This window comes from Narcine bancroftii, chromosome 4, assembly GCF_036971445.1.
Source record: "Narcine bancroftii isolate sNarBan1 chromosome 4, sNarBan1.hap1, whole genome shotgun sequence".
Classification (NCBI taxonomy): domain Eukaryota; kingdom Metazoa; phylum Chordata; class Chondrichthyes; order Torpediniformes; family Narcinidae; genus Narcine; species Narcine bancroftii.
The window spans coordinates 281617517-281638881 of record NC_091472.1 but is presented as its reverse complement, the minus strand read 5'-3'; the positions used below and the strand labels follow the sequence as shown (position 1 = coordinate 281638881).

General features: G+C 39.9%; 1 protein-coding gene across 7 annotated transcripts in view; it reads right to left on the bottom strand.

Annotated features, from left to right (window-relative positions):
* The window catches only part of nckap5l (NCK-associated protein 5-like), a 538388-nt gene that overhangs the window by 225652 nt on the left and 291371 nt on the right, over positions 1-21365 (bottom strand). For all 7 annotated transcript variants that reach the window (XM_069935206.1, XM_069935209.1, XM_069935208.1 and 4 more), the window contains one exon: positions 6669-6737. In XM_069935206.1, coding sequence (XP_069791307.1) covers positions 6669-6737 — 69 coding nt within the window. The remainder of the gene's footprint in view (positions 1-6668; positions 6738-21365) is intronic.

Sequence of the window (21365 nt, the reverse complement as noted above, 5' to 3'; positions counted from 1 at the left end):
AATTACATGATTAAACTGAAAATGTTATATATTAACAATGTCTTTGAGTAATGAATTAATTATAATCTAAAACAAGAAACTAAATGTAGTTACTCCAATTTTGTGGTCACGCCTAACAAGTATTAGAACAAATGGAGTAATGTTGGAAAGCGTGCTAACTAAATGTTTCACAAAAATAAATCAGAAAATCGTTATATTTCATGATGTTCTTATTTTGTGCTATGCATCCCATTTGCAAGTAGCTCCATTCCCATTTCCAAGTTTCCCCATGATATAGAGGATTGAGTCAGAGATTTTCAATGTGATTTGAATTTTCCCATGTGTTCCTTAGCAGTGTCAACCAGTCTAATATTGACCAGGCAGCATCCATAGAGAGAAATGGACAGCCAATGTTTTGGGTTGAAACTCTTTTTCAAATCTCAAGATCGTCCTAACTGGAAAACTGTTTCTCTCCATGGATGCTGCCTGACCTGCTGAGCCCCGCTAGTTTCTGAATGTTCAGTCAGGTCATCGTGAAACACGAAGGATGTCATTAGAGTAAAAACACAGAAATAGTAGAGGGATCAGCAGGTCTCTCAGCATACATAGGGGGTAAAGATAAATAAACAACCTTTCAGGCCAGAGCCCTTCTTCAAGGTGAGAATAAAAAGCAGGCAGGTGCATGAATTAAAAGGCTGGGGAGAAGGAACTAAAGGGCAGGATGAGGAGCACACACCAAAAGACAAAAGCTGATAATTGGATATGGATAAGAAGGCAGGAGAGGAATTTTTGAGCGAGAGGATGGCTCTGAGAACGCAGAGGTGGAGGAAAGGAGACAAAGGTGGGGGGAAGAGAGAGAGAGAGAGAGAGAGAGAGAGAGAGAGAGAGAGAGAGAGAGAGAGAGAGAGATGTGAGGATGCCCAGATGGATTGTGATGTATTGTTTCTCCAATTTGCAATTTGCAAATGGTCTCAGTCTGGCAGTGCAAGAGACCATAGACAGACAAGGGAATGGTCTTAAATTAAAGCCAAGTGACATTTTTCAAGAGGGACAGAATTCTGCTACATTTGCAAACAATTATCACAATGTGAAAATTTTGCCTAAAATAACTTTTCAAAAAGGTAACATGAAATACAAAATTAAAGTAGAAAATGAATGGGGTAAACCTTTTGGTTCATTTTGTAAAGCGGTAGCTAATTGTTTTTTTTCTTTGAAGAGAAAGTGAGAGCATGAACCAGTAGCACCAGAAGCTTGTATTAAAAGAGGTGAAACGCAGGGAAGTAAAAAGGAATTTGATGGTAAAAGTAGGAAAGAATTTAAATCTTTTGTGTCAAGAGATAAGGTTGTCTCTGGAGCAAAGTATCCAATTGTTGCCAATGTGGAAAATGCTGTGCAACTCAAGTTAAAAGTTATGTCTAAAACCTTGGCCAGTGAAGAAAATACTGTACAAATTGATTTAAAGCAAGTTTGCAAGACACAGCATCCGAAAGAAATGATAAAAACAAAGAAGCTGTCAGGTACAGAAACCAAACTGATCGTGAGATTAAAGACAAACTGTGAATCGCCAGCCATTTTAAATATTTCTTCAAGTCGGAATTCTGATTCTGATTTTAAACTTGAGAGTAGTGTTAGTGAAGACTGTGATGTCCAGAATGATTTACAAGTCTGTGACACTGCACAGCAACGGAATAAGGATTTGTCAGGATCCAGATCAAAATTAATTGGAAAAAAAAACAAAGTGTAGATGGTGATCTTGCTGAAGTTAGAGAGAAAGCACTCTCTGGTGAAGGAATTTAAAAATGTGCCAATTGGATATTATTCCAAAGGATGTTCATTATTGACAAAATATAGGTTACATGAGATTATTGCTAATGAAGAATGGGCAGTGGTTCACAAAGTTGTATTTCCGAGAGTCTATAAGAGATGAGATTTTGAACATGGCTCATAAAACACATTTAAGTGGGCACTTTGCGGTAAAGGAAACTACCTGTACCTACAAACAATTCTACTGGCCTAATTAAAGAAAAGATATTAAGAGGTTTTATAAGACTTCTCACATTTGACGAGTTGCAAGGAAACCGAAAGAAAGTCCCACAGGGGTACCTTTAAAATCTGCTTTTGGGTAACTTTTCTCTAAAGTAATTATGGACTGTATTAGTCTAATGCCCAAAACAAAAGCTGGAAATAAATATCTGTTGATCATTATGTGTGTTGTTTCCAGGTTTACTGAAGCCATACCACTCAGAAAAAAATTTCAGTTCATTTGGTCTGCTTAAAGAAATACAATTAGATCAGGGAAAGAATTTTATGTCAGGTGTATTTCAACACTTAGTTTATAAATTGGGAGCCAAACAAATTGCATTGTCTGCAATTTGCAAGAGAAGATTTTCTGGGCACCATGAGATAATATCCAAGGTAAATAAAGCTAACGATATAGTTAAAACTCTTGAGAGGAGATGTGACAACACACAAAGAGAAGCTGTTTGGTAGATTTTTGAAGGCTAATCTTGATGTTAATTTAACTAAGATTGAAATTTGTCATGCTCAAGTGAGTTATCGTGGTTATATTATTGGCCAAGGAAAATTGGAGCATGTTCTGGTGAAAATTCAGACAATTTTTATATTTCTTATGCCCACAGGTAACAAAGTTATTGGGAGATTTTTTTTAGGAAGGGTTGGATATTATGGAAAATTCTGTAAAAACTTTGTTGACATTGCTTTTCACCTGTCGAATATAAAGAAGAGTGAAAAGTTTATTTGGACAGTCATTTGTCAAAAAGCATTTAACTGAAAGACATGTTTTGTCATAAACCTATACTTAAATCACTTGATTTTGAGAAGCCATTTGCTTTCGCAGTTGATGCCAGTGAAGATGAGTCCAGTGGCTTATGTGTCTAAGAAATTCAATAAACACTCAAAAGAATCATTCTGCTATTAGAAAATCATTATTGTTTCTTGTATTAGCTTTGCAACATTTTGAAGTATATGTTTGTACTGCTATGGAATTAAGCATTGTTTACATTGACAATTTTTTGGTAAAATTAAAAATTAGTTTAGTGTGTCAGCTCATCACCGCGGAGATCGAGTCGGCACATCGCGGGGTAATAAACAGCAGCATAACACACTGTAATGCGTCTCTTAACACAGCGAACCGGCGCGGTTGAAAGCTGGAGCAGTGCAAGACCAACAGCTCAAAAATGGCACAGGCCAAGCTGACCAGCTAACAGATCAATAACAGGCTGGAGTAGGAATGAAAGAATGTTCCCACCCTCTATTGTTATCATGCGGCTGATGTCAGCCAATCAAACAAACAGCGGGAACTCCAACTGTATAAAAGGAGCCTTTCCTGCCTCAATAAATCTCAGATCTTAACCTCCCACTCTGCGAGTGTGTGTGTTTTTTTGTAGCAGGCAGCTACAAGAGATGATATTGAACCCGAGTTTTATTTTGCAAGACTATGACTAAGATATAATACATTACTATGACATTAAGAGATAGTATCATTGCTAATATTATTTAATACTGTAAAATCTACCAGATAAGTGGTAGATTTCAGTTTAAAATTTTGATCTTTTAGTTCAAAATATCTCTGTGGAAGGAGGTATAATGGATGTGTTAACTTTGATTTGGTGTTGAACTTTTTTTCTCATGTGTAAAAATAGCTTTGTGAAGTAAATTATAGTGTTGGAGTATTGTATCTGTATTTTTAGCGGTTGGTTGTGGACTGGTACAGGTTCACACACAGGTCACAGCACATTTACAGATTCACTATTGTTCTCAGAGATGAGTGTTCATTCTCGGAGTGGTAGTGTCTTGGACAGACAGAGCTAAGAGATTTCAAGTGGGTCTTAATGATTCAAGAATTGCTGAAGGAAGCTATCTGTTTTTAATCAAAGCTACATAAGCCTCTTGAATAGAGATGAGGTCAAAGGTTGTTATGGCCATGGAATGGTTTTTAAAAAAAGGAACAGAATTTTGGTAGAAATAAAATTGATGGTCATGTGATTTCCAGGAATTGGGACTCACCTCAGTGATGATATAATAGTCACATGAGTTGGAGAAATATATTACTGAATTCAGATAATTTGAGTTCAGTTTTTGAAGAGTTCAGTTTGGAGTCGACAGAATTCAAATCCTTGTGACATACAGGGGTTGAAACCTTGTGAAAGACAGGGTTTAATTACAATATCCTGAATTGGTGCAGTTGTGTGTTACTCCTGGGAAAGGGGGAACACAGAATCAGTGGCTTTTGAAATAAGCAAGACCATTTTGCTGTTTCTGTGGAAAAGAGAATATTTTTGTGTTTGGCCACCATTTAACCCTTGTCTGGTTTGTGACTTCATCGTGGAAGAAAATAGTCACATTGTGAGTAAAAAAGCCTGAAGATGTAATGTTTAAAAGTATTTTATAATTATTTCTCAACTGAGAATTTGAGACCTTCACTTAAGACTAAAATGATGCTGAACATTTAAAGATCGACCTTTCAAGTGGGACATTAATTATACACACACACACACACACACACACACACACACACACACACACACACACACACACATTTGTGCATAGTGGGATTAAGTAAGCTTAGAGACAAAGAAGAAATGTTATGTTGTTAATAGTTTAATTAAAAACCTATTATTTTAAAAACCTATTATTTTGTATTTACCATTGTCAGGTGAATTTTCCATTGTTGTTTCTATGTTAGTGCTACCAAAGTCCCTTAAGTTCATCACACCTGAAAGAATACCATTCCTTTCCTACAATTCCTCCATCTCTGTTGCATCTGCTCCCAGGTTGAGGTTTTCCAAGCTAGTTTATCCGAGGTGTCCCCCTTCTTCAAAAGATGTGGATTCCCCTCCACTACAATCAACTTTCCTGTTTGTCCTCCATTACCCACACATCTGCCTTAGCCACCTCCATCCCACGCGCAACAAAGACAAGATTCCCCCTTGTCCTCATTTACCACCCCACTAGCCTCCGCATCTAACATATCATCTTCGGACATTTCTGCCACCTACTGTTATCACACCACCAGATACATCTTCTCTCCTCCCCCTTCCACCTTCTGCAGAGACCACTCCCTCTGTGTCTCCCTCATCCACTCCTACCTTCCCACAAATCACCCCCTTGGCACTTACCCCTGTCCTCAGGAAGTGCTATACTTGTACTCATGTACTCACACCTCCTCACTCACCACTATTCGGGGACTCAAAAGTTGTTCCAAGTGAAGCAGCACTGCATTGAGTGATCTACTGCATCTGGTCCTCCTGTTGTGGTCTCCTCTGAGAAATTGGACTGAAAGGTGGCTTCGCTGAGCACCTCGGCTCTGTCCACTGTAATTATGAGGATCTTCCAGCAGGATGCCGACATGCCTGGTGATGGTCTTGTGCACTACCAGACTGAGACCACCAAAACTGGAGGAACAACACCTCATATTCCATCTCAGCACTCACCAGCCTGATGGCATTAACATTCTCTGGTTTCTGTTAGCTCCCTCACTCCCTTTTTATCCCTATGACTCCTTTCCTCTAGCTCTACCTCTCTCTTTCTCTTTCCTTTTCCACCTCTCCTTTTGCCCACCTCTTTTCTCTGCAATTACTCCTTCCCCTGGTCAACTCTCATCTTTCCTCTCGAGCCCATGTCCAATTTTCACCCTTTGTTTGTTGAGCTGTGATCCTCCCCATGGCCTTGACTGCCTTCTCCCCAGCCTCTTGATTTAAGTGCCTGGCTGCTTTTCACTCGTACCATGAAGAAGGGCTCCAGCCTGAAACATCAATTGTGCATTTACCTGCTATGGACGCTACGAGACCTGCTGAGTTCGTCCAGCATTTCTGTGTTTTTCCCTCAAGCCGTGGGCTGGATCCGGTTTAATTTATGAAAATTTGATCTTTGCTGAATACTTAAAAGTGGAAATAGCCTCATGAACCTGGACTAACAAGAGAAAAGCAGGTCGAAATTCCTGCTTTCTCGTGGCTCTTCTTCAGATAAGTGTGGCTGCAGCCAGACCCAAAATAACTGCAACAAAACTAAATGCACAATTCTATCCTTTATAATCATAAGTAATAGCAAAACCAACAAGGTATTAATGGCAATTTTCGATGCCTCCGAATATATTGTGAACAAAGAAAGTTTTGCAAGAGCACACAAATTATATGAGATTAGTATACAGGATATTATATTGAGTGACGAAAGTGAATTGGTTCATGTTGAAGATATTAATTTTAATAAAAGCCACTAATAAAACAGTATCTCAAGTAATTTGCAACATTGCTTTTTCTTCCCTTATGACCCACGTTATAATCAGTTTGAATGAGTGCTCATTCAGCAGGCTGTAAGGTGTTCATTCATATTGTCCAGCTTTAGCTGGTTTCCAGTTGATGAGAGTTCACTAAACAAATATTCCTGTAGGCATAGGTTGGCTTTAAAATATCTAAAATACAGCCATTTAAAGGAATGAATATTACATCCATAAAATCAAACACCCTTCTTCCAAAGATGGAATGACGCATATTGTTTGAAGTGAGGAAAACCTTTAAGTGTTTTTCATTCATTCCATACCTGACCTAGAATATTTGATGTTGATGATTAATCTCAATTTATCACATCCATAAACACCACTAATTAACATTATTTTGATATTTATATTTCAAAGTAAAACAAAATAATAAATGAATATTCAATATTCTCACCTCATCAAGACAGCGTTCATATTGCACTCGTTGATGTTCATTTTCTAGGGCTAAGGCTGAGTTCTCTGCCTGCAATCAAACACAAAGTAACAAGACTATTTTTATTTCTTACTGTACAAATCTGACAACACACTTGTGTGATTAAACTGCATGTGATGCAAGAGGAGAATGTCCTGTACACAAAACATTGCAACATTTTTGTCTTTTGGTGCAGCATCTAAGCTTTTGTCCACAGTTAAAGAATGGTACTGACATCAGCAGAGAATATTTGCTCCCATAATACAACGCCAATCCACCCCTGCTCATATTCAGTACAAATCTAGAAACAGCCTAACCTTTGCAACAATATCTAATGTTAGAATTGCCCGTTAGGTTTTTTTTTAACCAGTTAGCCAGAAGTCATTCTGATTTGCAGAACGGGAAACAAGTTTGCACTTTCCAACATATAATTAGTTGTGCTTCTGCCATTTATCCTCGTTATTCACCATTTTGGATAATAGCCAGTAAAGTAAAACATGCTAAGTTTTCAAAAATTATGGCTTTTAATTTATCCACAAATGCATGCTTACAATGTGAATATTTAAAAAGACGGCAGCACCACAGGAGCTGGTCTAAAGGCTAACCTGCCACTGGTGCGGGCCCAGGGAGAGTGGGGAGTGGAGATAAAGCATTCCCCTGCCGGGTCCTACACTCTGCGCAGGTTTTAAACTGCCTGTTAAAGGTGCCAACAGTGTTTTATTTAAAATCTTGACCACAGGATCTGGTCCCAAGGTGACAGTGCCTGTGTTCAACGGTGGCCACGAGAGGTTGCAGAATCCAGGGGAGCAGTGGACTGGAACAGGACACCAGTAACGGGGTGAATACCCTGTTGAAATTTTGCAGCGGAGGCGACAACCCGAAGGACGGTTCCCACGGTGGCAGACCAGTGAGTGGCTATGCAGCTGAAGGACCCATACAGGCACCGAGCTTTTTGGTGGCTTGTGGGCGAGGTACCCACATGGACTGTGAGTGAATTTAGGCCCAAGGATTCACATCATGCTACGGGTTGCTGGAGAACCAGGTATCAGAACCAGGATTTGAGAGGGTGCTGAGGGCTCACGAAGGCTTTCTAATCCTGTTAGAGGTTTGGATCTGGGCTTGGGATGGTGATGATTTGAACTGAACTGGAGTCTTGTGCAGCTGCAGAGGACACAGGAGGGCAGGAAGTGAATGCATGGTCACTCAGCAACTGAGGGGACTCACTTTTGCTTCTTTCTCTGATTGTAAGAGGCATTGGGCAATGCTAATGGTGAATCTTTGTCTGCCTTATGACAGAGGAAAGGAAATTTCACGGAAGATTAAATTTCTGTTATATTACATGACAATAAATAGTTTCTGATCTGACCTGGCATAGATATTAATGCAAAGATCAATGATAAATGACCATCTAAATAATTTAAAAAAAAGGAATTAGTAATCTCAGAATTCCCAACTGGCTTTACACAGCCAACAGTTACCACATTGGACAACATGCTTTTCTTACCCTTCCATTAAATGAATGAAGGAATATTTAATTTCCTATGGAAAATTTGAACATTAACTCTACATATATGTATATATCTATCTAGTGCAAATAAAAGCTCTCACAATTGGAAGGAGTACAAATACTTTTATTAGCTTACAACTAAGGGTAGGGTCTCACAGTAGTCTTCAGAATTATTCTGAATTTAGGCGGGAAACCAAGGTTATATGGGAACAGATGGAGGCAGGGCCAGCCATCAGTACAACACACTACCAGTGAATCCCAGTTCACTGCATTCACCCCTTCCTGTAGAACTCAGGGTCTGAGAATGAAGACAGAGAACATGGGTTCTGAAGAAAAGTTGAAAAATACACAGTTATTTACAAATTTACAGATTCAAGCAGTCCGGGGGTCTAGAGAACCTGGTGGAGCATCTTAGCAGCGGGGGGCCTTGGACTCCTTGGGTCTTCTGGTCCCCTTGAGAGGGAAGAAAGGCAGGCTGGGGATGCACTTTTCTCCTGAACCAGATCCCCTGAGGCCCTGACTTGGGGTGGCAAGAATGAACTCTGTGACTCACTGAGCCCTTGAAGCAACAGGCCCTCTGTTCCAGTGGGTGCCAGGTCCCTGATGGAGATGATGTCCTCTCTGCCATCTGGGTACTCCACATAGAGGTACATGGGATGGCATGGAGCAGTTTCACACTTTCCACCAAAGGTTCGGTCTTGCTTCTCCTCACGTGCTTCCTGAGAAGGACTGGATCAGGAGTGGTGAGCCAGGTTGGGAGTGTAGTTCCCGATGCCAATCTTCTTTCAGAATTGAACAGGAGCTCGTGAGGAATAGCATTGGTCAAGGTACATAGAAGTGACCAAATGGAATGGAGCACCATTCTGTTAGCGTGAGTCTAGAAGGCCTTTTCACTTCAGAGCCAATTTGACAGCCTTCCAGACTGTGATTTTCTCCTTTTCAACCTGCCCGTTCCCCTGGGGGTTGTAGTTAGTAGTCCTGCAGGATGTAATGCCCCTCACTAGCAGGTACTGACGCAGCTCGTCACTCATGAAGGATGAGCCCTGGTCACTATGAATATAACTGGGATACCCAAACAGGGCAAAAATGGAATCTAGGGCCTTTATGACTGATGAAGTGGGCGTGTCTGGACATGGAATGATGAACGGGAAGTGGAAGTACTCATCAATTATAGAGAGGAAGAAAGTGTTCCCGTTTGTGAAGGGGAGAGGTCCCTTAAAATTGATACTGAGCCATTCAAAGGACCTAGATGACTTGATCAGGTGCACCTTTGCAGGGCGGTAGAAGTGCGACTTGCCCTCGCGCAAACCTGGCAAGAGCTGATTATTTCCCTAACATTTTCCATGGAGTAGAGCAGATTGCACACCTTGACAAAATGAGCCAAGCAGATGACCCCTAGATGGCAGAGCTCATTATGCAGAGACTGCTGTTGGCCAGTATGTCAGAGGCACAGCTTCCTCTGGATAAGGCACCTGGAGGGTCATTAAAAACTCCTGGCCAATAGGCAATGTCATAATTGTAGGTGGAGAGCTCAATTCTCCACCTAGCAATCTTGTCATTCTTGATTTTGCCCATCTTGACATTATTTAACATGAATGCGACTGAGCACTGGTCAGTGAGGAGTGTAAATTTCCTACCAGCCAGGTAGGGTCTCTAGTGCCTCACATCTACTATAATGGCTTGAGGTGCCTTTTCCACAGAGGGAGGGGTTTCAGAGCTCTTGGCCTCGCAATGTCTGAGAGAAGAATGCAACTGGCCTGTCTGCCTGGTTGAGGGTAGCGGCCGGGCTATGTCTAAGGCATCGCTTTCCACTTGGAAATATACATTCTCATCCACCACGTGCATAGCGGCTTTAGTAATGTGGTTCCAAAGGTAGTTAAAAGCCATTTGGGCTTCAGCCGAGAGGGGGAAAATAGTGGCTTTAAAGAGAGGGTGAACCTTATCAGCGTAATGAGGAATCCACTGGGCGAAATATGAGAAAAAATTGCAGGCATCTCCTCAAAGCCTATGGGGTCCTGGGAATGGGGAGCTCAAACAGGGGGCATATCCTATTAGAGTCAGTGCCAATGATGCCATTCTCCACCACGTAGCCAAGGATAGCCAGACATTTAGTCTTGAACATGCACTTGTTAGAGTTATAAGTGAGGTTTAGGGCTTTTGCCATATGGAGAAATCTCTGGAGATTGGTGTCAAGGTCTTCCAAGGTGTGGTCACAGATGGTGACATTATTGAGGTAGGGGAGATACTCATCCACCATTCTGTCCACCTGCCTCTGGAAGATAGAAACCCTGTTAGTGATACTGAAAGGAACCCTCCAGAATTAATAGAGACAACTATTAGCCGCAAATGCCGTATATGGATGGTCCTCAGAACGGATTGGCAGATTTCAGGCCGATGATCGAATAGACCCAATACTGTGCAATACCATTCACAATGTCCGAAGTTCGAGGGAGGGAGGTATATGTCCAGGAGTGTGTACTGATTAATATTTCAGCAAAAGTCAATTACTAGCCTGGACTTGTTTTCCCCTTTCACCACTACCACTTGCACTCTTCACAGGCTGGTGCTGGGTTCGATGATATCTTCGTTGAGCAAACGTTGTGTCTCATACTTTATGAAATCTCAGTCTATTGTGCTGTACCTTCTGCCCTTGGTGGCAATAGTTTTGCAGTCTGAGGACAGATTCGGAAGAGATGTGGTGGGGGGGGGGGGGCGTAGATGATATTAAGTGTGGTGAGGCTGCATGTGGGTTCTGATTTTAGGGGACCGCCGTTCCGAACCGTTGCATGGGGGAGGGGACCAGAATACTTTAAGGACACGCTTTTAAGGTGACACACAAAGTCCAGATCCAACAGCACTGGAGCACAGAATTCATCAAGTATATATAGGCAAAATTACAGAATCCCCCCCTTCAAACGACAGATGTACTATCCAATGTGGATGAATTCACGCAGAATATGAAAGAGACACAAGGAATATGTGATAAGGGATGTCCGTTTACCTTCACGGTCACTATGGAGTCGTTGAGCTGGTGAGTTCTGTCCTGATCTAGGACCATCGAAGCTAGGACCCCGGAGACTCCATATTCCTCAATTGAGTATCCCCTACCCTCCTGGGTTACCCTGTATTGGTAAGATGGGCGCCCTCCTTCCTCATCCAATGATGAGGGCACTGAGTTTGAATTCGGGACACGGCAAAATGGCTGACAAGCCTTCATGCACTGTTTCCTCACTGCCATTCTCCATCGGTATGTAGCGCAGCAAGTAGACTTGGGTGAATTCAAGATGGCTTGATGCTGGAATCGGATCTGGAGCGGTGCAGGCCGTGTGCTTTCCCGGTCTCCCCCTCACCTGGCAAACCCTCACCCAATGTCCTTTCTTGCCACAGCTGGGACACACGGATTCTTTAGCCTGGCAATGAGATCAGGGATGCTGGCTCTTGCCGCAGGAAAAGCACTCCCTAGCACGGGAAGTGGCAGCTGTTGGGGCTGGGGTAGCGGGAGCAGCCCCTCCTTGGAAGGGGTCACCTAGGCTTCAAGTTTGTTGTTCTTGAGCTTAGCTTGTTCCAATGATTTGACCAGTTCAATGTGGCTAGCTAGGTCCTTCTTTCCCAACTCAAGCAGTCGCTGCCTCATGTACCTCGAGCGGACCCTAGAGTGTCCCAGATCTGTTCTTCCTCACAAACATAACCCATACCCACTTCATACTTGCACTTCTTGGCAAGCATCCACAGATCCAGCAGGTAGTTATCGATGGTCTCTCCTGGTGCCTCGCTAGGGCCTGTTTTGCAACTTCAGGTAACGAGCCTTCAAAGCCTCGATGGCAGCATCATATGTAGAGCAGTCCCTGATGACTACATACCATTTTGTTCCTACCCTCAAAATAAGTGCAGACCTCCTGAGTTCACCAGTGTGGGAGACATCTCTGGTCACGTTCAGGTAGGCCTGGAAGCAGTCTAGCCAGTATGGAAACTCCTCAGCCGCATTGGGGGACAGAGGGTCTATCAGTAGTATATCAGGCTTGAGTAGCGCTTCCATTGTTTAGGGAATAAGCCAATAAAATTGTAGCGCGAATAAAAGCTCTCATGACTGGAGAGAGAACAAATGCTTTCATTAGTTTATAACAATGGGAAGGGTTTTACAATAGTCTTTTGAAGGGTTCTGGGTTTAGGTGGGAAACCAGGGTTATATTTGAGCAGATGGGGCGGAGCCAGGAGCCATCCATCAACTCAACACACTACAGTGAATCCCAGTTCTCTGCAATATACAAATCTGATTTATCACTGAGCTGCAGGATGTTAATGGAAAGAAACTTTCCAAAGGGCACTAAAAGTGATAAAAATATTAAATGTGCCAGAATAACTGAATGATATTGAAAATCATCCATGTGCCTAAAACCAAGATCCTCAGATCCTCAGCTTTAGCCACTGGAATTAGAAAGGATTTACTAAAATTGTTATTTCTTGTAAAAATTACCCTTGCGTTAAGTACCTTCTGATTGAATATGCCAGATGAAAATAGATCAAATCATTGTCCAAGTGCATATTATCTGCCAATATATTAAGATCTTTAAAACTCTCAATACTACTCAAGAAATTTCCAGAATCATAGTTCAATCAACACATGGCTTGAGACTTCTCAGAAAACATAGTTGGTCAAGGTAAAGCAGTGAAGACAGAATACTTGCATCGTGTATTATCAGGAAAGGAAAACAACATTAGAATTTCAATACCTTTAGTACTTCAGTAAATAAATGTTTAAGTGAAATTATACCTTATAATTTTTAACAGATGAAAATGCAGAGGTATAAAACTTGTAAATTGTGAGCATATATAAAAGCAGTTAACAGTCCAGCTTGATAAACCATTCAAATGTTAAAGTAAACAAGACAATATCTTAAAAATAATGTAACATTCCCAACCATTCTACCTGTGAGTCTCTGGCCCACAGCTTATGCATTGCCTAAACCTTTGTTCAGGTGTATGCAATTTCTATTTTGTCTATATCATCATATTTCTTTCTGACACCATTGTTTTATTCTCAGTAAATATAAGATCATTAAAAGTTTTGCTATTTGTGTCCTTAGGCACTTTATGCCTCAGTTTAAAAATACTTATCAATATTTTCAAATTCTTCTGTGCTCCCTGTACCCATAACATGGAGATGTGTGCAATCTCTTTAATTCTGTCCTTGTGACCTTTGCAGAATGTCATTGCCAGACCAATGGAGCTGGAGGTTCAGCTGTTGTGATTTTATGTTTTGCAACACCTTCCTAAAACCTTCCCAATTTTTGTTTTCCTTTTGCCTTTAAAGATGCTCTTTAAATGCTGCCTCCTTGATCATATTTTTGATTACCTACTTTAATATCTACATATGCACCTCAGTATCCATTCTTGCTTATTAACACTCCTGTGAAGCATTGTGTCATATTTTGCTCCATTAAAATCACAATGGATCCTGCTATTCTCTTACATTATCCTGTGTGTTCAGCTTCTTATAGCTGCTGATCAGGTTATTATATTGGCTAGTTCATGGATGGTGAAACCTTTTCACAGACAGCCAAATAGAAAACAAAAATAATTCTGCAGTTATGAATTCACGAGTAGTCAGAGCTCTGCAAGGGTTGACCTGAAACTTGTTCAGTGTACTGCCATTCCACTAGAAGGCCTGACACCTTTTGCTGTATGTTAATTATGAACCCAACACCCAACCCCAACCAACCAATTTTCCCTTGCAACCGCTGCAACCGTGTCTGCCTGTCCTGCATCGGACTTGTCAGCCACAAACAAGCCTGCAGCCTTACCCCTCCATAACTCTTCATCTGCGAAGCCAAGCCAAAGAATTATGAATTCACCACACTGAGTATAAAGGAAGATGAGCAATGTGGAGGAAGAAACAAGTACACAGCTGAATGTGGAACACTTGGTACATGAACAATTTTATTTTAATATGTCAATAAAAAAATGGCTACTATCTGGATTTAAAAATTAAGGTAACAATACTGTCATTTAATGGAGTCTAAACCTCTCCGTTCTTTATTGGTCCATGTGGATTGAAGTCTGTGGAAAACAGATCACTGCAAGCCAATAAAAGCATTAATTCATTAATAATATATATTATGAATATAATGAGGATTGTAAACTTCTAATCGTAGTGACTGTTAAACTTCCAAGTCATCAAATCACATTTTGTTTTCTGTAAAATTATTATTTGACAAGCAAAAAGAAGTTTTCATTTTTACCACTAGAGGACTTTATTGCCATTTAATGGCACTGATTTCTAATTCGGGTTTCATTCTTGTTAATGAAAAATGAATTGCTCACCAAGGAAACTATTGCATTTCTAAATATGTCAGCACCAAATCAGAATAATCAAATTAAATTTAGGAAATGGTCACACACAGGGAGAGATTACTTGAGCAGCAGGCAAGGCTCAAGCTCACGAGTCCACATTTGCTCTTACTATGTCCCAGCTTTATAACCTTGATTCTGTGCAATCAGTTTGAGTAGCCTAGATTGTCTGACATAACTGTGGCATAAAAGTAGAGTGACCCCATTTTGTCCCCAAAGAATTTTGCATGCAATTATAAAGCAACTAAATGCCTAAATGTCAGCATGGCTAAATGTTGTCACACTGACTTACTGTTTTTGAGATACTTATGAAATGCTTTGATGTCTATGGGGAAAGGACACTTTTGGACAAGTTACTAATATTCAAAACAATCGGCTCCTAACCTAGTTATACCTATGAGCTTAGCCATGATAACCAAGAGCACATAGAAGTACAGAACAGAACGGGCCCTTTGTCGCATGGTGTTTTGCTGACCTTTATAAACCTACTCCATATCAATCTAACCCTTCACTCCTTTACAACTCATACCACTCTTTTTCTAGCATCCAAATGCCTATCAAAGAATATTTTAAATGTCAATGTTGTATCAGCCTCCACCATCGCCCCTAGTAATGCATTCTAAGCACTAATCATTCTCAGTGTAAAACACCTCCCTCTGACATCTCCCATGAACTTTATTCTACTCACCATAAATGGATGTCCTCTAATTTCAATGTAATCGTTTACTAGAAATGTTCTGTCAGACATCTTGATGGAACTTGTATTGCACTCAATCCAAATGCTGTCAGAATTACATTGCATCTTTCCACTTCAATGCATTCCAAAGAATAAGCAACTGAGCAGCATTTCCAACAAAACATGTCCTACATAAAAATAGCAGCAAAACCAATACCAACACAGGTAATGAGCTTGGAGATGGGGGTACCATAGAAAGAGACAGCATCCCTTTATATTACTCCTCATGGTGATCTTGCATTTACCTAGGTTTCTTCCTGGCTTTCATGTTACATTATAAGATAAGTAAAGTCCACAGAGAACTTGAACCCAGGCACATTCTGAGATAATTGGCTTGCAGCAAATGTAAACAAATTGAATTAATTTTTTTGATGGTGCAACAGAGAAGGTTCTGGAAGTAAATGCTGTGGTTATTATCTGCAGTTATTTTCACAAGTCTTGACAAAGTCCTACATGACAGAGTGGTTCGTAAAACTGGGAACTCTGGCTGGATTAATATGAATAGGATATAGGCAGAAAGCAGAGTAAACTGTTGGGTATCAGAATGGTGCATGGTTTGATATGAGATACCCCAATATTCTGCCCTGGGACCACTGATATTTTTGCGACATATTTTCAGAATGACAACATTTGGAACTGCAGTAAACAGCAGGTAAAATTATAATGGACTGCAAAAGGACATTGATATTCTGGCAATGTTGTCAGCCACGCTGCAGATTCAATTTAATACAGTGAAATTAACTTTGGCAGTTAAAATAAAGATGATACAAACTGAATAACACAATTGTAAAGGGTGCAGAGGAAGAAAGTAATCTGGATGTATCTGTCTATAAACCTTCAAAAGTGGCTTAATGGTGAAAAAATGTTGAGGGAGTTTTGATATTAGGGATAGCAACAGTGTGAACAGAATGGAGAATTTGAAATTGATCACTGGAGCAAAAATTATTGAGAAACTTAATGTGCAACCAGGGAAACATTAAAAAAAACTGTGCATCCAATCTGTGCCAAACTATTATTTTGCCTAGTGTCATTGACCTGCATGCAAACTATAGCCCTCCATGCCCCTCCTATTCATGTACCTATCTAAATTTTTCTTGAATTTCAATAATGAGCCTGTTTTCACCACTTCAGCTGCCAACTTATTCCACATTCTCACCACTCTCTGCGTGAAGTTCCCACTAATGTTCCTTTTAAACATTTCACCCTTCATCCTTAACTTATGTCCTCTAGTTCCTATCTCACCCAACTTCAGTGGGAAAAGTCTGCTTGCATTTAGTCTATCTATACCCCTCATAATTTTGTATACCTCTATCAAATTTCCCTTCATTCTATGCTCCTTTATAACTCAGTTCCTCAAGTCCAAGTAATGCTTGTAAATCTTCTCTGCATTCTTTTAATCTTATTTGATGCAAGTGTACGAGATAATGAGTTTTAGACAGGTAAATTTAGGGAGGTAATTCCCACTAACAGATAGTTCATGACTGTAATGTTTTCGGATAAAGATACAATGAAAATGTAATAAATAGTTGTCAAAGCTATGAGAAAGAAACAGAAATGAGGCAGATTGGACAGCTGTACTCAGAGTTAGTTCAGTTGTTTGGGATGAATAGCTTCTGTTCGTGTGATAATGATCCTATCATAAATGATGGTGTGATGCCTGTATGAATGGAATTCATGAAATTTCAGCCAACATTTTCCATTGTTTAACATTGGCTGCAAATTGACAGCTCAGTTTATTTATGGACTTCACGTGGAATGGTTTATATTCCATGTTGCAGAAGATGAAATTGCAAATTCCTTACTTTCTTGACAATGATTAAAAAAATGTAGATAACGTTGAAATTAACTGGGCTTGTGACAAACCCTTGCTATCTTTTGAGCACTCTGGTTATTGGTTTTCTCTATTGTTCCCAGGAGAATCTAGCTTCAAACAAGTAATTCAGTTCTCTTGAAGTAGTAATAACTCATGATGTCTTCATGTTTGTCATATTTAGAGGTAACCATGTCCTTTAAACATTTTGAAATTCGATGAGGTCTGTTCAAAGAAAAGCTTTCTTTTGCAACTTCTACAAGTGCCTCATTGTTCTTTCTGCGAAGGAAGAAGCTGAAAACTGATTTTGGCAGGAGTGCTTTTGATCTATTGACAGAATGAAGCACATTGGATGCATGCGCATCTTTTCTAAAACCTGGATATGGGCTTTTATTTTCCTTTATGTCTTTCTGCAAAAGCTAATCTGAAAGACTGGCACATAACTAAGTCCTAATTTCCCTGAACTGAATGGTAGTTATGAAGCGGTGACACATTTTGTCCAAACTGCTGAGATGGTAGATTACCTTCCCTGAAGGGCATTAGTGAACCAAATAGAATTTTTTTACAACAATCAAGTGATTTTATAGTATTCCCAATGCTTTTTTAAAATTACAAATTATTTAAAGTACATAGTTACTTCAATTTAATTTCCTGGTCGCTGTGGTGAGATTAGATCCAAGAATTTAACCACTTTGCCACTGTCAATCAGAACAAGGGAATATTATGAAAAATTAGAACTGGGCCATTTAGGCATGGAATTAAAAAACATTTTTCAAGCAAAAGGCAGTGGAAATCTGAAGCCCCGTTGTTCAATCAATGGACATGTTCCAGAGTAGGTCTGATCATCTGCTGTTGGACAAGTGCATCAAGAAATATGGAATAGAGATAGCCAGGAGGAGTTAGGAACAGGTCAAAAACATTTGTTGAATGATAGAACTCCTTAGCAGGTTATTGTTACTTTTCAGTAACTGTGATACTGCTAATTCAAGCCTTAAAGTGCAACAACGAACTTTAATTAGGGATTAATACCCTAAATTTATAAACTTATCATTTTATCATTATAAATTTATCATTTATAAATGAGACAATAATGTAACCCAAACAATAGCAAACAAACATGTAGGATGTTAGTTACACAGCTCTACAGTATCCAAACAGGTCCTTCAACTCACAATGTCTGTGCTAGCCATGTAATGTATGTATGTACACTAATTCCATTTCAAGCATTTGACCAATAGCCTTACCTAAATACTTCTAATGTTAGGAGAGAACCTTCTTTATCAACCCCTCAATCAGTGCATTCAGATTTCAGGCAATTTCTGTGTTTTTTTTAAACAAATACCTTCTAAATCTCCTAGCCCTCTAGTTACATACATCTCTATAAGGGGAGAAGTTTCTCACTCTCTCTGACATCTACACCACTCATAACTCTATAACTATCACCCAAATATCTTTTCAGCCTGCAAGGGTATTTGACTAATACAGAAGCACAGTAGTAGAACTGCTGCCTCACATATTCAGTGCCCTGGATTCAATTCTTATCTCTTGTAGTGTCATTGTGGATTTTGCATGTTCTCCTTGTAACCATTTGGATTTCCTGAGTTTGTAACAGTTTTCTCCCATATTCCAAAGATAGATAGATAAAGTTTCTCTTATGCATTAGTGTGTGTGTGTGTGTGCGTGTGCGTGTGCGTGGCGTGTGTGTGTAAGAGCCTGGATGAATGGGTGAGAATATAAATGAGTTTAAATGGGTACTTGATGATCATGCAGACATAGTGGGCCAAACCTCCTCATTCCATATTGTATGTGTAATGATAGCGATCATGGTTACAGTGCAACTAGCAATGCCTTACTGTTTGTTAGACTTGGCTGCCAGCAGAGGGCTGATACACAATATGCAATATCTGTAATGGAGGTTTGCAGCCTCGTGGTGCTGTTTACATCAACTTTAAAGGAAAGAGCCCTTTCCTTCATCCGTGTGTTGCCTAAGAACTCACACATACGAATACGAGATGAAACATGGTGTCAGAAGTGAAGTGAAGGAAATTAGAAATAAATACTTAAAAAGGTAAAATCTAAAGTCAGCAACTGATCAGTGAAGAGAAGCTAACAGAGGAAAAAATGGAAGGATAACATTCACCAACAAAACTTCAGCTGACATGTAAGATGGCTGAAATTTGGAACAGATTTAAACAGCATTTTAGATTGTATTTAGTGGTAGTTGGAGCTGACAAGGAAAGCGATAAAGTGAAAACATCAGTTTTATTGCATGTCGTGGGTGATGAAGCCCTGGAGGTGTATAATAACTTCATATTTGCTGCTGAAGGAGAAAAAAATTAAACTGGAAAAAATAATGGAACAGTTTGAGGAGTACTGCATAACTAAATGTAACATGACGTTTGAGAGGCACATATTTTTCACATGTAAACAGAAAATGGAAGAAAGTATTGATCAGTATGTGACTGAATTGAGAAACAGAAGCAAAACATGTGAATTTGGTGGACTGAATTACATGCTGATAAAAGACAGACTTGAGTGTGGTATTCCAGTTAATAGTCTAAAGGAAAGACTGCTAAGAGAGCAAAATCTAGACCTGGAAAAAGCCATAGCGCTCTGTATGGCTACAGAAACTGTAAAATTGCGGGCAAATGAACTGCAATGTGGATATAGTAAGCAAGAACAGACATAAACCATTTAACAAGAAGTGCACAAAAGTGGAAAGAGAGGCGTGGCCAGTGAACAAAATGAAAGGGAAACTCGAAAGCTTTGTCATCGATGTGGTATATAACACCTACCAAAAATGTGTCCAGCATATGGTAAAAAATACAATATGTGCAACCAAAGCAACCATTATGCCTGTTGCTGTAGGAACCAAGTGCAACAAAGCAAGGTTCATGGAGTAATCGAAAGGGAGATAGAGGAATTCTATGTAGATGTTGTGACTGAAAACAAGAAAGAAAACAGGGACTGGATGTTGAAATTAAAAGAGAATGACATATACATTTCAGTTAAATTGGATACTGGAGCACAAATTAATGTAATATCATGGATTCATATTAAGAATATTAGACACAGACCAAAGATGTATGAAACAAAAATGAAGGTGACAGGATATTCAGGTACTGATATACCAGTGCAAGAAGAATGCATGGTCAGTGAAACACAAGGACAAAGAGCTTATGCTAGTATTCATCGTGGTACCAAAGGATGTACAGGCCATACTAGGTTTAACAGCCTGTGAGAAAATGAACCTGGTAAAAAGAGTCCTCACTGTGGAAAGTGAAGGAGAGACAGTCTATGATGAACTCATGAAGAAGTACAATGACTGAACGTGATTCAGAAGATAGATGAGCCAATGGAGTGGGTGAGTTCACTCGTCGTTGTGGACAAAAAGAATGGAAAGCTTAGAATTTGCTTGGGTCCAAGCGATCTAAACAGAGCAATAAAGAGAGAACATTTTAAGCTTCTGACCCATGAAGAAATCATGTCACAGTTTGCAAATGCAAAGTTTTTCAGCAAGTTAGATTCATCATCAGGATTTTGGCAGTTAAAATTGGATGAACCAAGTTCAAGACTGTGCATGTTCAATAGTCCATTTGGCAGATACAGATTCCTAAGGTTACCATTCGGAAGTGCCTCAGCTCATGAAGTGTATCACAAAACTATCCATATGGTCTATGAGCACCTGGACGGAGTTGATACCTCAATAGATGACATCATAGTATGGGGAACCATGAGAATGGAGCATGATGAGAGACTAAGGAAAGTGCTGGAAGCAATAAAGAAAGCAAATCTGAAGCTGAATAGAGAGAAATGCCAGCTTGGGGGTGACAGAACTAATATTTGTAGGAGATATTATTGGCAGTTAGGGCATCAGACCGGATCCCAGAAAGGTGTCCACCATTGGGAACATGCCAAGGCCACAATGCAAAAAGGACGTATAGAGGTTTAATGGAATGGTCAACTATATAAGTAAATTCATATCCAATCTCTCAGAAAAGATGACAAACAGAAAAGAACATTGAATGGGAGTGGAATCTTGAGCATGAAAAGTCATGGAGGGAACTAAAGAAACTGCTCACAGAGGAACCAGTTCTGAAGTTTTACAACCCAGCGAGACCCATCAAGATATCATTAGATGCATCATATAGTGGACTCGGTGCAGTTATTCTGCAAAAATATCATGCTCATTTACAAATGCAGAGGTGTAATATGCTCAAATTGAAAAGGAGCTACCCAGTATCACATATGCCTATGAAAGATTTCATCAGTTTCTGT